Source organism: Anomaloglossus baeobatrachus, chromosome 6, assembly GCF_048569485.1.
Source record: "Anomaloglossus baeobatrachus isolate aAnoBae1 chromosome 6, aAnoBae1.hap1, whole genome shotgun sequence".
Taxonomy (NCBI): domain Eukaryota; kingdom Metazoa; phylum Chordata; class Amphibia; order Anura; family Aromobatidae; genus Anomaloglossus; species Anomaloglossus baeobatrachus.
This window is the reverse complement of record NC_134358.1, coordinates 398,385,796-398,403,231: the sequence shown is the minus strand read 5'-3', so window position 1 is coordinate 398,403,231 and position 17,436 is coordinate 398,385,796. Positions and strand designations below refer to the sequence as shown.

The 17,436-nt window shown below is 40.9% G+C and overlaps 1 protein-coding gene across 6 annotated transcripts in view; it reads right to left on the bottom strand.

Moving 5' to 3' along the window:
• AMPH (amphiphysin) overlaps positions 1-17,436 on the bottom strand; it is a 360,005-nt gene that overhangs the window by 35,051 nt on the left and 307,518 nt on the right. Inside the window, exons 18-20 of one of the 6 annotated variants that reach the window (XM_075315119.1) lie at positions 6,716-6,775; positions 3,331-3,390; positions 1,361-1,420 (exon numbers count right to left, since the gene is read on the bottom strand). The exons of 2 other annotated variants lie outside the window; for them this stretch is intronic. In XM_075315119.1, the coding sequence (XP_075171234.1) occupies positions 1,361-1,420; positions 3,331-3,390; positions 6,716-6,775 (180 nt within the window). The remainder of the gene's footprint in view (positions 1-1,360; positions 1,421-3,330; positions 3,391-6,715; positions 6,776-17,436) is intronic. 3 more of the 6 variants (XM_075315115.1, XM_075315116.1, XM_075315120.1) reach the window with 3 other exon arrangements.

Here is a 17,436-nt window from a genome sequence, read left to right as displayed (position 1 = left end):
AATCCAGTGACATCTGTGTTGCAAGTCATTTCCTTATTACTGAGAAATAGTAATGAGTGAGCACTACTATGCTCTGGTGCTCAGTACTCGTAGTGAGCAGTTAATGCTCCGATGTGCGCGACTTGAGTATTCAAGTAGAAAAGAAGTCAATGGGGAACTCAAGAATTTTTCTGGAATTTCCTAGAAAAATGCTTGAGTTCCCCATTGACTTCCATTATTCTCGCGTATTCAAGTCATACCCATCCGAGCATTAACAGCTCATTACAAGCACCGAGCACCTGAGCATGGTAGTGCTTCCTCATTACTACTGAGAAATATTCTTTTGAAATTATATGCAACTGAGACTGAAGAACCATTTGTAGATCTGCAGCCTCTGTCACTCCAGCTCTATTCACTGCCCAGAGCTGTCTCCTCCTGCTGCTTAACTGATGACTGATTTAAGTCACACAGCATAGATGCTGCTTGTAAAATAGGGAATAGATCAGGAGTGTTAAAAGGCTTTAGATCTCCAAATTCTTCAGCCTCATTTCAAACACTGATTTCTCAGTAATGGAGGAATGGACTGGCCATGTAATAGTATTGCTGGACTTGTCTTCGAAGTAGCTACATGCACGTGTAAATAGTTTGGGGACTGAAATCCTGCTGACAGATTCCAATAAAATAGAGTGGCACTGTGCAATTGCCACTCCATTTAAACTGCTCCTCACGGCATAGGAATAGGAAACTCAGACCACCTATTCTGGTAATTGATGGGGGTTCCAATGGTGGGGCCGCTGGGAATCAGACATTTATTAACAATGCTTTTGGAGAGGTGATAAAAGTAACATGTTTATAGGCTTAGCTGTAAAGAAACCATTAAAAACTCTTGGCATGCTCCAGGAAGCATTGCTCTTGTGGGAAAATCTCTCCACCATAGAGTGCTGAATGTGGGTACATGGAGTATCTAAGGCTCTGTAGTAGGACCTCTGAACAGTTTAAGTGAATACAATTCTAGGATAATCCCGGCATAGGTTGTCTGACTCAGCTTTGTTGCTATAAAGTGGCAACAGTCAGTAAAATGACCATTCATCAGTAAGAAAGCTCCCAAAAATTATAATTCTGACTACTGTAAACATTATGGGGAATATTAGTGATTATATATTTTATTTTGTATTTTTTTTATCTTGTATTAACGGAATAAATGAAATCTGCTTAAAGCTTATTGCAAGTTGTTTCCATAACCGTTAATAATTAATCAAGCACTGTACACATGCTGGGATGACCTTCACGAGTGAAAACGGCAGGAAAAACACTTACATTTGAAACAAATGTAAGGAATATGAATCCAGCAGGATTCTCTGGTTACAGGGCAGACACCTACCTTGCTGCCCTCTGTGTCAGCTTCATCAGCCTGCTTGATATCTTCAGATTCAATAGTTTCCTTCACAGGAAGGAAACAGTGTAACAACCATGTCAGGTGCGACCAACAATAGAGGAAAATGGCAAATGCGCAATATGTACACGGTAAAATGTAGACTAGTACAATGAACACACTGTAGGTAAAAGCATTTCAGGAATAATATGTGAAGGATATACAGTACCTATCTCCACATAACCCTAAATTAAGTTGACGGATATAAAATTAGCCAAAGCCCTGTACACATTCTGGTTTTGCCTTTACCGCATTAGTTTAACCAATAAACGAAGAAATATCTCAGAGTGTGTCCGATCAGATCCCATATAGTTAACAGGTAAGGCTTCTACAGCAGCTTTTCTTTAACATAGAAATCTGAATCTTTTCCCTCCATTTACCATAAAATAGAATCTAAAACCACAATGTGAAGATATAAAGGAAAGTTGTGGGTGTTATGTTGCACACCTTTACATTATCAGATCAATGCAGTTTAACCTAGCTGGGTCTCCCCTCTCAGTGTGGCATGGAAGCACACGGTCACATAGTCTTGAACAAAAAAATATTTCAGTTTTGGAAATGCACAATCTAGATCAATACTTGAAGTTATTTACAAGTATTGGCAACGTCATCCCAATGCCTCTTTTGTTCCTACTACACTGGATACTATCTCACTTCAGTGTACTTCTGGATAACCCATTTTCTCATTCGACTGCCATACACTGCAGAACTCACTTACAGTATGCTCTCACCCACCCTTCTCTTCTTGCAGTGACAATTCCTCACTCACACATGGGGTGTCTTAGCCTTGAACCCCCTAGGATGTGGTCTCACTCTCACCTGGATAGTATGTGCTTTGCTTTTCAGGCATTGACCTCTCTCCTCCCATTGGTAATACTCCTTACCACTCTCACTTAAGTATAACAAAGTCAATGTTTTGGAGTGGCCATCAAAAAGCCCCGATTTCAATCTTATTGTAAATGTATGTGCAAAGCTGAAAAGGCCGAAGCAAGCAATGCAACCTACAAACATGGTTCAGTTACACCAGTTCTGTCAGGAGGAATGGGCACAAATTCCTACCAACTATTGTGAGAAGCTTGTGGAAGAAGATTCAAAATGTTTGGCTCAAGTCATACAGTTTTAGGGCATGGTACCAAATACTAATGAAATGTATGTAAACTTTTGACTGTGCAGAAAGTAATAAAAATGCCTTAAACATTCTCGCTCTCTCATTATTCTGGCATTTGGCAAATATAAATAATTTTGGTTCCTAAATAACCTAAAACGGGAAAGATTTATTTTGATTTCATGTCAGATAGTGAGAAAAACATGCAGATGTGTCTTTTTAGATAGTGAATGTAAACTTCTGGTTTCAACTGTAGGTGACAGTCTTTTCTGTATTCTTCCTCACAGCTCTTTCTTTTAGACACTGTTGCAAGCCTTTATACTGCTCATAATAATGCAGGGCAGCTCTTTTGCATTTGTTCCTACACCTCAGACATACTAAAGAAGCAAAATTTCCTTTGTAAATCTGGGGTGGCACACAATAACACAAGTGTGCCAATCCCCAAGTTTGCTAGTCACATCCTTTATCAGGCAGTATAGCTTCAAAATGCTCATTTGCCATCGGCAAGACTACTCACCCCAGCCTTATGCCCACGTGCAGCACACAACCACATATCCCATCCCACCAAACACACTGTACACCATGAGAACATGAGTGTAAACATATAACATCATGGCAATGGCCCAAAACTGCCCAACACAGGAACCAAAACAAGTGCGGTAAACGTAAGTCCAGGTGAGGGCTGTAACATATCACAGGGCTAGTATCTCTTGTACGAGGATGAACAGGAATAGGCTATTTTCACTCATCTTAAAAATATGAATTTAGGAATTTGGATGCAGCAGGATTCTCTGCATAGAAGGCAGACACCTACCTTGCTGCCCTCTGTCTCAGCTTCATCAGCTGTCTTGATATCTTCAGATTCAGTAGTTTCCTTGATAAAGCATAAGTGAAATGTGCGTTGGGGAGGTCCCCTTTTTTTACATCAGCACTTTACTAATATGGGTAAGCGATTTGACTGACTTATTGCATTGATATTGGGCTTTTTGCACTGTGAGTTATTTAATTGTCTGTTTTCATATATTTATCTCCTCCTCCGCTTCCCATAAACATAGGTACAATTTATGGTCACATAGGCACAAAAATATGGGCTATATCTAATCATAATTTATTTATGGCACATTAATTATTATTTGCACACTATTTAATGTATTTATTTATAATTATTGCCCTTAAAAATGTCAACCATTTTCACCAAACTGTGTTGTTTATGTGCCATATATATAATATTAAAAAAGTAGATTTATTTATTTGCAGTCATGCCCGATATTGTTGGCACCTTGACATTGTTCCAGAAAAAGCAGTATTTTTCCCAGAAAATTATTGCAATTACACATTTTTTGTTATACACATGTTTATTTCCTTTTGTATGTATTTGAACCACACAAAAGCAGAGGAAAAAAGCAATTTGAACACAATTTCACACAAAACTGCAAAAATAGGCCAGAGAAACTCATTTTTTGGTTCCACACCCTTCTTTTTATACAGTCATATGAAAAAGTTTGGGCACCCTTATTAATGTTAACATTTTTTCTTTATAACAAATTGGGTTTTTGCAACAGCTATTTCAGTTTCATATATCTAATAACTGATGGACTGAGTAATATTTCTGGATTGAAATGAGGTTTATTGTACTAACAGAAAATGTGCAATCCGCACTTAAACAAAATTTGACCGGTGCAAAAGTATGGGCACCTCAACATAAAAGTGACATTAATATTTTGTAGCTCCTCCTTTTGCAAAAATAACAGCCTCTAGTCGCTTTCTGTAGCTTTTAATGAGTTCCTGGATCCTGGATGAAGGTATATTTGACCATTCCTGTTTACAAAACAATTCCAGTTCAGTTAAGTTTGATGGTCGCCGAGCATGGACAGCACGCTTCAAATCATCCCACAGATATTCAATGATATTCAGGTCTGGGGACTGGGATGGCCATTACAGAACATTGTAATTGTTCCTCTGCATGAATGCCTGAGTAGATTTGGAGCGGTGTTTTGGATCATTGTCTTGCTGAAATATCCATCCCCTGCGTAAGTTCAACTTCGTCACTGATTCTTGCACATTATTGTCAAGAATCTGCTGATACTGAGTTGAATCCATGCGATCTTCAACTTTAACAAGATTCCCGATGCTGGCATTGGCCACACAGCCACAAAGCATGATGGAACCTCCACCAAATTTTACTGTGGGTAGCAAGTGCTTTTCTTGGAATGCCGTGTTTTTTTGCCTCCATGAATAACGTCTTTTTGTATGACCAAATAACTCAATCTTTGTTTCATCAGTCCACAGGACCTTCTTCCAAAACGTAACTGGCTTGTCCAAATGTGCTTTTGCATACCTCAGGCGACTCTGTTGCTTGCAGAAACGGCTTCTTTTGCATCACTCTTCCATGCAGCTTCTCCTTGTGCAACGTGCGCTGTATTGTTGACCGATGCACATTGACACCATCTGCAGCAAGATTAAGCTGCAGGTCTTTGGAGGTGGTCTGTGGATTGTCCTTGACTGTTCTCACCATTCTTCTTTGCCTTTCTGATATTTTTCTTGGCCTGCCACTTCTGGGCTTAACAAGAACTGTACCTGTGTTCTTTCCTTACTATGTTCCTCACAGTGGAAACTGACAGTTTAAATCTCTGTGACAACTTTCCCCTGAACAACTATGTTGAATAATCTTTGTTTTCAGATCATTTGAGAGTTGTTTTGAGGAGCCCATGATGCCACTCTTCATAGGAGATTCAAATAGGAGAACAACTTGCAAGTGGCCACCTTAAATACCTTTTCTCATGATTGGATACACCTGCCTATGAAGTTCAAAGCTCAATAAGGTTACAAAACCAATTTAGTGCTTTAGTAAGTCAGTAAAAAGTAGTTAGGAGTGTTCAAATCAAGAAATTGATAAGGGTGCCCATACTTTTGCAGCGGTCAAATTTTGTTTAAATGCGGATTGCAAATTTTTTGTTAGTACAATAAACCTCATTTCAATCCAGAAATATTACTCAGTCCATCAGTTATTAGATATATGAAACTGAAATAGCTGTTGCAAAAACCCAATTTGTTATAAAGGAAAAAGGTTAACATTAATAGGGGTGCCCAAACTTTTTCATATGACTGTAAATAACTGCAATCAGTCGCTTCCTATAACCATCACCAAACTTCTTTCACTTCTCAACTGAAATTTTGGAACACTCTTCTTTTGCAAACTGCTCTAAGGTCTCATATTTAAAGGCACCTTCTTGCTAGAGCAATTTTAAGATCCCTCTAAAGGTGTTCAATGGGATTTAGATCTGAACACATTGCTGCCACTTCATAACTCTCCAGCCCTTTGTTTCCATCCATTTCTAGGCGCTTCTCGAAGTATGTTTGGAGTCATTGAGTTGCTGGTAGACCCATGACATAAGATGCAGATCCAGCTATCTGACACTACATTGCGACACAAAATCCTTAATCTTCACATTTCATGATGCCTTAAACACAGTCAAGGCACCCAATACCAGAGGCAGCTTAACAACACCGAAACATCTTTGAACCTCCACCATATTTGACTGTAGGTACTGTGTTCTTTTCTTTGAAGGCCTCATTCCATTTTTGGTAAACAGTAGAATGATGTTCTTTAAGAAAAACTCTATCTTGGTCTCATCTGCCCACACCTGTATCTTGCCACAGGTGAGTTTGAAAGAACATCTCATGCTTAAAACAAAGTTGTGTACCCACAATCTTGGAAAAGTTCCATCAATTGTGTCCAACCCATTTTGAGGGTTTTGTGTGAAATTATGTCCAATTTGCCTTTTTTTCCTCTACTTTTTTGTGTTGTTCCAATACACACAAAGGAAATAAACAGGTGTATAGCAAAATGTGCAATTGCAATAATTATCTGAGAGAAATACATCATTTTCTGGAACAATTTCTAGGGGGCAAACACTTTCGGTCATGGCTGTATACTTGTACTTTGCATGTTGATCCCCAGTACTTGGATATTTTTATTTGTTGCTTGGTATATCTCGTTATTCTATTGTAGTTTTATTGTCATTTTGTAACATTTTTGTATCTATAATATAAAATAGTTTTTATAGGTATAACATATTAAAGGGCTAGTATCTTTTGTACGAGAATTAACAGGAATAGTGTAATTTCACTCATCTTAAAAACATAACTTTAGGAATATAAATCCAGCAGGATTCTCTGCATAGAAGGCAGACACGTACCTTGCTGCCCTCTGTGTCAGCTTCATCAGCTGTCTTGATATCTTCAGATTCAGTAGTTTCCTTCACAGGAAGGAAACAGTGTAACAACCATGTCAGGTGTGACCAACAGTAGAGTATGATATGTGAATGTAAGAATGATAATGACATGGACGATTTATGGTAGAATAATTTTATGGTGACACTATAGGAAAAAAAAATAGGTGAAATGTATAAAAATAATATGCTTGAAAGAAAAATAATGGAGAAATAGCTCACTGTTCCAAAATACTTTCTTAACTAGATCCTTAAATCAGATTGAATAATCTCAAGTGTTGTGCATGGAAAGAAGGATCACTGATGTAGGTCTAAAGTATTAGGATACGCTCACACAAGCATATGACTCGTGCAAGTGCAATGTGACAAAATCTCGCATTGCACTCGTACCAATGTTAGCCAATGAGGGAGAGCAGATCAGGATCAGCGATCTGGATCAGCGAAAAGTCACAGCATGCTGTAATTGTCTGCGAGAGCTGTGTCACTCGCACCCATACAAGTCTATAGGTGCACATGAAACATCGGACTGCACTCAAATGACATCCGAGTGCAGTGCGATATATGCACAGGGTGACATTGGAGGGGATAGGGAAATTAACCCCTCCCTATCCTCCGCAGCTGTGATCTATCATAGTATCATAGTTTTCATAGTTTTAAGGTTGAAGGGAGACTCTAAGTCCATCTAGTTCAACCCGTAGCCTAACATGTTGATCCAGAGGAAGGCAAAAAACCCCAATGTGGCAAACAAGTTCCAATGGGGAAAAAATTTCATTCCTGACTCCACATCCGGCAATCAGACTAGTTCCCTGGATCAATACCCTGTCATAAAATCTAATATACATAACTGGTTATATTAAATTTTTCAAGAAAGGCATCCAGGCTCTGCTTAAATGTTAGTAGTGAATCACTCATTACAACATCATGCGGCAGAGAATTCCATAGTCTCACTGCTCGTACAGTAAAGAATCCTCGTCTGTGATTATGATTAAACCTTCTTTCCTCAAGACGTAGCGGATGCCCCCGTGTTCCAGTCGCAGGCCTAGGTGTAAATAGATCTTTGGAAAGGTCTCTGTACTGTCCCCTCATATATTTATACATTGTGATTAGATCTCCCCTAAGCCTTCGTTTTTCCAGACTAAATAACCCCAAGTTTAATAACCTGTCTTCGTATTGCAGCCCCCCCATTCCTCTAATAATCTTGGTCGCTCTTCTTTGCACCCTCTCCAGTTCAGCTATGTCCTTCTTATATATCGGTGACCAGAATTGTACACAGTATTCTACGTGCGGTCGCACTAGTGACTTGTACAGAGGTAGAACTATATTTTTTTCATGAACACTTATACCTCTTTTAATACATCCCATTATTTTATTAGCCCTGGCAGCAGCTGCCTGACACTGTCCACTAAAGTGAAGTTTACCATCCACCCATACACCCAAGTCTTTTTCTGTGTCTGTTTTACCCAGTGTTCTACAATTAAGTACATAATCATAAATGTTATTTCCTCTACCCAAGTGCATGACCTTACATTTATCTACATTAAACTTCAATTGCCACTTCTCAGCCCAATCCTCCAATTTACATAAATCTCCCTGTAATATAAAATTATCCTCCTCTGTATTGATTACCCTGCAGAGTTTAGTATCATCTGCAAATATTGAAATTCTACTCCGCATGCCCCCAACAAGGTCATTTATAAATATGTTGAAAAGAAGCGGGCCCAATACTGACCCCTGTGGTACCCCACTATGAACTGAGACCCAGTCCGAGTACGTACCATTAATAACCACCCTTTGTTTCCTATCACTGAGCCAGTTTTTAACCCAGTTACACATATTTTCCCCTATCCCCATTATTCTCATTTTATGTACCAACCTTTTGTGTGGCACCGTATCAAAAGCTTTTGAAAAGTCCATATACACAACATCCACTGCATTTCCCTGGTCCAGGCTTGAACTTACCTCTTCATAGAAGCTGATCAAATTAGTTTGACAGGATCGATCCCTCATAAACCCATGTTGATACTCTGTCATAAGGTTATTTTTCTTGAGATACTCCAGTATAGCATCTCTCAAGAAACCCTCAAGGATTTTACCAACCGTAGAGGTTAAACTTACCGGCCTATAATTTCCCGGCTCAGTTTTTGTCCCCTTTTTGAATATTGGCACCACATTTGCTATGCGCCAGTCCTGCGGTACCGACCCTGTTATTAAGGAATCTGAGAAGATTAAAAATAATGGTCTATCTATCACAGAACTCAATTCCTGTAGTACTCTGGGGTGTATGCCATCCGGGCCCGGAGATTTGTCAACCTTAGTGATTTCGAGGCGGCGGCGTACTTCCTGCTGGGTTAAGCAGGTAATATTCAAGGGTGAATTTATGGCATCACTGGTCATGTCATCTGCCATGGCATTTTCTTGTATAAAAACCGTAGAAAAAAAGTCATTCAGCAGGTTGGCTTTACCCTCATCCCCTTCCACCATTTCACCAAGACTATTTTTAAGGGGGCCAACACTATCGCTTTTCAGTTTTTTACTGTTTATGTAGTTAAAGAATATTTTAGGATTATTTTTACTTTCTCTCGCAATGAGTCTCTCTGTCTCAAACTTAGCTAACTTAATTTGCTTTTTACATATTTTATTTAATTTTCTATAATTATATAATGCCTCATCACTACCTACCCTCTTTAATTCTTTTAAGGCTTTCTGTTTTTCTTTTATTGCTTCCCTTACAGCTCTATTTAGCCATAGGGGTTTCCTCCTATTTCTAGCATGTTTGTTCCCATAGGGTATATTTTCTGCACAAGCCCTATTCAGGATGCTCATAAAAGTCTCCCATTTGCTTTGTGTACTTTTATTACTTAGTACATCATCCCAGTTTATTGCACTAAGATCATCTCTCAACCGTTTAAAATTTGCTTTCCTGAAGTTTAGTGTCCTTGTAGCCCCTCTACTATACATCTTACTAAAGAATACATGAAAACTTATTATTTTGTGATCACTATTCCCCAAGTAACCCCCAACTTGTATATTTGATATGCGGTCTGGCCTATTGGTTAGTACAAGGTCTAGTAGTGCTCCCCCTCTTGTGGGGTCCTGTACCATTTGTGAAAGGTAATTATCTTTCATTGTTATCAAAAATCTATTTCCTTTGCTGGAACTGCAAGTTTCTGTTCCCCAATTTATATCAGGATAGTTAAAGTCCCCCATAATAATTACCTCTCCAAGACTCGCTGCTTTATCAATTTGCTTTATGAGGAGATTCTCTACCTCTTCCATAATATTCGGCGTCTTATAACACACCCCTATCAGTATTTTATTATTCATTCTCCCCCCCCTTATCTCCACCCATAGGGACTCTACATTCTCAGTACCCTCACATATGTTGTCACGCAGGATGGGTTTTAAGGATGATTTTACATATAGACACACACCTCCCCCTCGCTTATTTGTACGGTCATTCCTGAATAGGCTATAACCCTGTAAATTAACAGCCCAGTCATAGCTCTCATCCAGCCATGTCTCTGATATCCCCACTATATCATAATTTTCTTCCAACAATATTAATTCTAATTCCTCCACCTTATTTGTGAGGCTTCGGGCATTAGTGTACATGCACGTTACGTATGACTCTGTACCTATATTCCTGCTTACTGTATTGACTGTCCTAACCCTTCCCCCCGTACCACCCCCAATTTCATTACTTGTGCCCTGGTCACTATCTGCACTACATTCCCCTTCTATAAAGTGAATACCCTCGCCCCCCATTCCTAGTTTAAACACTCCTCCAACCTTCTAGCCATTTTCTGCCCCAGCAGAGCTGCACCCTCCCCATTAAGATGCAGCCCATCCCTAGCATAGAATCTGTAGCCAACTGAAAAGTCGGCCCAATTCTCCAGGAACCCAAAACCCTCTTTCCTACACCAATTCTTGAGCCACCTGTTAACCTCCCTGATCTCTCTTTGCCTCTCTGGTGTGGCTCGTGGCACAGGTAGTATTTCCGAAAATACCACCTTTGAGGTCCATGCTTTAAGCTTACAACCTAATTCCCTGAAATCATCTTTAAGGACCTTCCACCTACCTCTAACTTTGTCATTTGTGCCAATATGTACAATGACCGCTGGGTCCTCCCCAGCCCCTCCCAGTAATCTGTCAACCCGATCAGCGATGTGCCGAACTCGAGCGCCAGGAAGACAACACACTGTTCGGCGATCCCTGTCTTTGTGACAGATTGCCCTATCTGTCCCCCTAATAATTGAGTCCCCCACTACCAGTACCTGTCTTGCCTGCCCTGCACTCCTATTCCCCCCCTTACTGGAGCAGACACTCCTCTGGCGTTCAGAGGTCATGCCTTGCTGCAGCAATGCTACCCCTGTAATGACATCCCCCTCATCTGCCAAGTTTGCAAACCTATTGGGGTGTGTCAGTTCAGGACTAGCCTCCCTAGCACTTTTCCCTTTACCCCCCTTTCTAACTGTCACCCAGCTACCTACCTCACCGTCCTGCCGCTCCCTACTACGATCCTCCCCCACATCTGACCCAGCAAGCTGCTGCTCAGTGAGCAGCACACTCCTTTCCATATTGCTAATGCATCTCAGAGTTGCCAGCTGCTCATTTAGATCCAGTATCTGGGCTTCCAAACGTGCAACTTGCGCACATCTCGAACAACAGTATGCACCCTCGAACGGCTTTTCAAGGACTGCATACATGAGACAAGATGTACACTGGATCGCATTAGCAATAGTGGAGCACATTTTCTAATGGGGATAGCACTAAACAAATGTTAAGTAATTAAACAACTAAATACAAACAATTCTATTCACACTTACTTTTGCTCACACTTTGCTCACTCACGCTCACAATGAAGAAGACAGGCTAAAATTCGCGCGCCGCTAGGCGCGCGACTTTCAGAAGTCTTCCTTCCGGCTGTAACGGCCAAAACCCGGTTCTCCTTGAGCTCGCGGTGACTCTTCACTTATCCCAGAAGGCACTGGGAATATGCAAATTATCCTCGCAAGACTCCTTCCCTGGCTTTCAGAAGTCTTCCTTCCGGCTGTAACGGCCAAAACCCGGTTCTCCTTGAGCTCGCGGTGACTCTTCACTTATCCCAGAAGGCACTGGGAATATGCAAATTATCCTCGCAAGACTCCTTCCCTGGCTTTCAGAAGTCTTCCTTCCGGCTGTAACGGCCAAAACCCGGTTCTCCTTGAGCTCGCGGTGACTCTTCACTTATCCCAGAAGGCACTGGGAATATGCAAATTATCCTCGCAAGACTCCTTCCCTGGCTTTCAGAAGTCTTCCTTCCGGCTGTAACGGCCAAAACCCGGTTCTCCTTGAGCTCGCGGTGACTCTTCACTTATCCCAGAAGGCACTGGGAATATGCAAATTATCCTCGCAAGACTCCTTCCCTGGCTTTCAGAAGTCTTCCTTCCGGCTGTAACGGCCAAAACCCGGTTCTCCTTGAGCTCGCGGTGACTCTTCACTTATCCCAGAAGGCACTGGGAATATGCAAATTATCCTCGCAAGACTCCTTCCCTGGCTTTCAGAAGTCTTCCTTCCGGCTGTAACGGCCAAAACCCGGTTCTCCTTGAGCTCGCGGTGACTCTTCACTTATCCCAGAAGGCACTGGGAATATGCAAATTATCCTCGCAAGACTCCTTCCCTCATCTGATCGCAGGATTGGATCACAGTTGCATGACACTCGGCTCACGCTCGCAGCACAGCAGGAGCCGAGGGACATTAGCATGTCACATCTGATGCACTACCATACCATCATATAAATCCAGCCTTAAATGGAACCTGTTATGTTGAAAATGGTATCCTATCTGTAGGCAGGGTTTAGTAAAGCATGTGGAGGTGATCATCATGATAGATATTTCTGTGGGAAAATTTTCATTGTAACTTGCATTTAATATATTGACATCCCTGATGTTTGTATGTATAGGAGTCTAGTGGGTGGCCCTATAATCTTTCGAGTAACACTGTACAAGCTTAACTAGCTGTCAATCACTAGTAGGACCGCCTAGTTGACACATACATACAAACAACAGGGATTTAAATGAATATAATACAAGTTATACTGAATCATTTCCCACAAACCTATATATAATTTTGCTCAGATTCTCTATATCATAAATGCAACCGGTTCCTTCCCTTTAAGGATGAAAATTCCATAATAATAATAATAATAATCATAGGAAATTCAACAGACTGCAGGAGTTTTTAATTCTGTGCATTGTTTTCATAACTTTGTTTATATCATATTAAAGCTTAAAAAATATTTTTGAGCTTTTTGGGGACACTGGATTGCCTACGATTTATCATTAAAAAGTATAAATCTTATTTATACTTTATGTACCTTCTCTATTTCTCTATCTATGTGTATACTATAATGTATAAATGATGTTTATGGTTGGGCTTTTCAAATAGAGCATTGTTTTTCATTTATTGAAAGTCAAGTACACCATACTTTGCTGCTTCTCTAAGTAACTGATTCTCTTAATCATGAAATATAATCCTAATGTACAAACTTTAGAACAGTGAAGAGAGGATGACTGTTTCTCTTTCTACTAATGGCTTAGCAGCATTATTAGAATATACAGTATACTTCTCAATCCTATTCAGAAGTCATAGAGATTCTATAAAGAATGCCCTGTCCCCAATCATTCAAAGAGGCATCCAAAGGTTTCAGAATTACACAGCGATCTATAGCAGTGCACACATGAAAGGATGTGGCTGGGAGCAGTGACACTAACCATAATTGTCTGCAATTCTGCCCCTGCTATACGGAGAGCCTGTATCACTGCCCCAAATAACAGAGAAATCTTACAACTGTATTCCTTAAAGGGGTTATCTGGGTTATTTTGCATTTTATTGACATTTCACTTTTGGGCTACATTGGGGCAGGTAAGTAGATAGTAACTACCTACCTGCCCTGCTGTCAGCCCTTCTCCCCGGCTGAGAGCGGTGACCGCTCATGCCGGGATTTTGCTGCTTCCTGTGACGTCACGTTGACAGGGGCAGAACATTGTTGACGGGCTTCACAGCCACTTCTTGATGCCGCCCTGCTGGGCGGGTACCGTGCGTGGAGTCCCCTAGCACCTTCCCCCGCACTCTCCCACATATTCCATAGTGCAGTGGTCTAAGACGCTGCCGGTATACTGCATGCGGCCCCTGATCCTTCTTGCAGCACGCAGGCAGTGGCCCCCTTGCTGATCGCTGCCTGTGCTGGTGGCCGCTGACAGCACTTTATAACAGATGACAGATTCCTCGGCTCTGTGCAGATGGGAGCTCTTTATACAGCTACTGCAATGATCAGCCCCCAGCCAATCAAAGGCCAGCTGATAATCACTGAAGAAACTGCATAGATAGCTTGGCCCTGTGCAGCGCCCGGGAATCTGTCCTCTGATGTTAAGCGCTGTCAGCAGCGCTTTATATCAGAGGACAGATTCTCAGGTGCTGCTCGGACGCTAGCTCTGTATACAGCTACTGCAATGATCAGCCGCCGGCTAATCAGAGGACAGCAGCGGATCACTGGAGAAGCTGCATAGAGAGCTCCCATCTGCACAGCGCCCGGGAATTTGTCCTCTGTAAAACGCTGTCAGCTGTGGCCCCTGATCCTTCTTGCAGCACACAGGCAGTAACCCCCTTGCTGATCACTACCTGTGCTGGGGGCCGCTGACAGCGCTTTATAACAGATGACAGTTTCCCCGGCGCTGCTCAGATGGGAGCACTGTATATACCTAGCTACTGCAATGATCAGCTACCGGCCAATCAGAGGCAGCAGCGGATCACTGGAGAAGAGGCATATAGAGCTCGGCCAAAGCGCTGTCAGAAGCGGGACAGTAAACCGAGGGAACCAGGACAGGTGAGAAGGATTTGTGTTCGTTTTTTTGCGTGTGTGAAGTATGGCATTAGGGGAACATTACTATATGATGGAAGAGGACCAGGAAAGGGGCCATTACTATAGGATGAGCAGAAGGGTGGGCACATTACTACATTATATGCCCCCATATTGTGTTCTCCTAGCAATACCATGAGGGTTTTATAAGCAGTAGATTATCACTAGAAGACAACTGGCCTTGTTCATCCTAGTCCAACCCTGCCCTCTGCAATAATTAGCAGCTTTCTGTCAATATATAATGTAGACAGAAAGCTCTAGGTGTGGGCAAAGTTTTACACAGCTCAACAACTACGCTCTACTAGATGTATAGCAGAGAAAACTGTCAGACTACATAGCAAAAACCTGCTGACAAGTTCTTTACATAGGCGCAAGCCACAATCAAAGAGAGAAGAAAGTATTTACATTGTACCTAAACTAGGCAACTTAGTCAAAATTATATACCGTATTTTTACTATGTTTCAGCATATGCTTTGAATGCACAGTTCTGGACCTGAACGGGGTCTGAAATCTACATAAATTAAAAAAATAGATCTATTTAGAGCGTTTTTTTATCCACTAATTCACTTTTGCAGATTGTAATTATACCATGCATGTTGTTTTTAGCATTAATATTTTTTGTCATATGGCACAGTTTTCCAGAAAGCAAAAATATAATGATGTTGACTATACAACAGATGTGAATTCTGTAAGTACTTTTTTTTGGTGGGTTAGAGGGAGGTTTAGTGTATACAGTCTATTAGTTATCTATTAAATTATCTATATAAAGAAGTGCTCCCACAAAACGTTTTATTGCCTAAATCTGTGTAAATGTTTATGTAGTGTAGTGTAAGTACTGTAATACTTACTTACTGATCACCATCATGCTTTGATTTCCAGCGACGCTCAGGTCCTCTCCTGGGTCACGTTACTTTTATTTCAATTTACCAGATCACACTGGAATTAATGTGTAAGCCTAATATCACTTTTACAAAGTAATCCTATGTAAGTTTCCACCTGGCATACTTTCTAGCATCCACACCTCCAATAGAGGTCTAAGATGTGGAGCCTCCATGCTCTCATAAATAGAGATGAGGAAATCTGAGGTTCAATGTTCAGAGTTCCGAGTCGGAAACCGACTTGCAAAAGTACAAAGTTCGGGTTTAAAGTTCGAGCGAGTTATGAGTGCAAACCACTCAAGTGAGCAGCGCTGTGCTTGGGTGTCAGTGATGCTCAGTCCTGTGCGAGCCGCGTGCAGTGTTTGAATGGCTCGCACTAGAAAAAATCAGCGTGATCAGATGTAATGTGATTACATCCACCCACATACTGCTTATGGCTGGCTGCATGTGGGAGGAGCCATTAACTGTCCAATTAATGACTTCCATTTAGGTTCGGATCAAGTCGGGGTCAAAAAACAAACTTTTTTAAGGTTCGAATGTACCTGGTGAACCGAACTTCCAAAGGTTCACTCATCTCTAGTCAGGAGCTGTGATTTTGAGGTAATAATAGGTTTCTTTCAGTGTCTTGAGCTCTTTGAAAACTCTTAGTGCAAATGGTAGATGTTCAGTTGATCTGTCCAGACCTATAAGCATCTAATAGCTTCTTTTTGAAAATCTCAGAAAGCAGTTTGGATTTAATTATTTTATAGGCAAAGTATATGCTGCTGTAGGAAAAAAAGTATAGGATCGGCACGAGAGTATAACATCTCAAACCTTTATTGAAAAATACAATCATACCATTATTAAAAAGCTATCAAACTGGGCATGCGAGATCTTAGATCTTGCATACCTAGTCTGATAGCTTTTTAATGAATTGATTGTATTTTTCAATAAAGGTTTGAGATATTTTACTCCGGTGCTGATCCTATACTTATTTTCATGCTTTAACCTGTGGGTCACAGGCACATGGACTTAATATGGAGCATTGATGGGTGAGCACTAGCGGCTTCTTATTTGTTTTGCTAAATGTTGATGTACATGTAATTATATTAGTATTGTAAGGAATAGCCATACAGTTTAATGAAGCAAGCTATGGCAATATCGTAGTGTACCTATGCTATATGCATAAGTGGTCAAGCCCTAAAAGTCAGCAATATAGATGGTGCTTCATACTCCTCTGTCGTTATCATTTAATTTTGCTATTCAAAAAATTGTCCATAAAAATATTGGTTGCACCATATTCTCTACATGCTGACTACCAACAGACACTAATTATCAAAGGTAAAAGTGATTGGTCAAAGTCCTGACAACTCAAGTCTAAAAGGTTCATCCCACGGGCTCAGACACATGCACGGAAAGTCCATATACTTTAGTTGCCTGACAATTTCTTTTGTGGCACCGAAACTGACAATTCGACAGCAGTAATATATTGACAGCCACAGTCCTTGTGCTATGTTAACACTTGAGCCCCATATACACAATAACTGAGATTGTCACATTGATAACCACATGGCCTTGTTGCACACTGACAGCCACAAGGACTATATAAAGCCATGCCACAAATTGATCACCCTAAAGTAACACTCCCCAGTAACAGGTCCATTCACATTATATAGTGATAGGCACATTCATTGTGTTCACTGATAGCTACAGCCCACATATACAGTGACTGGTCCTCATCTCCACTTTCTACCATACAAAGTGATAGACCGCTATACATCGTGATAGTTTTATTCCTCGGGAGCCGTGATAGCCTTCCTGATACGCAGGATAGCCATCTGAGCTGGTTACATTTTATGGCTAGCAACTGATTTATAGATACTACTGAAAATATTTTAGAAAGAACCTTGATTTGTAAATATGATAACGCCATG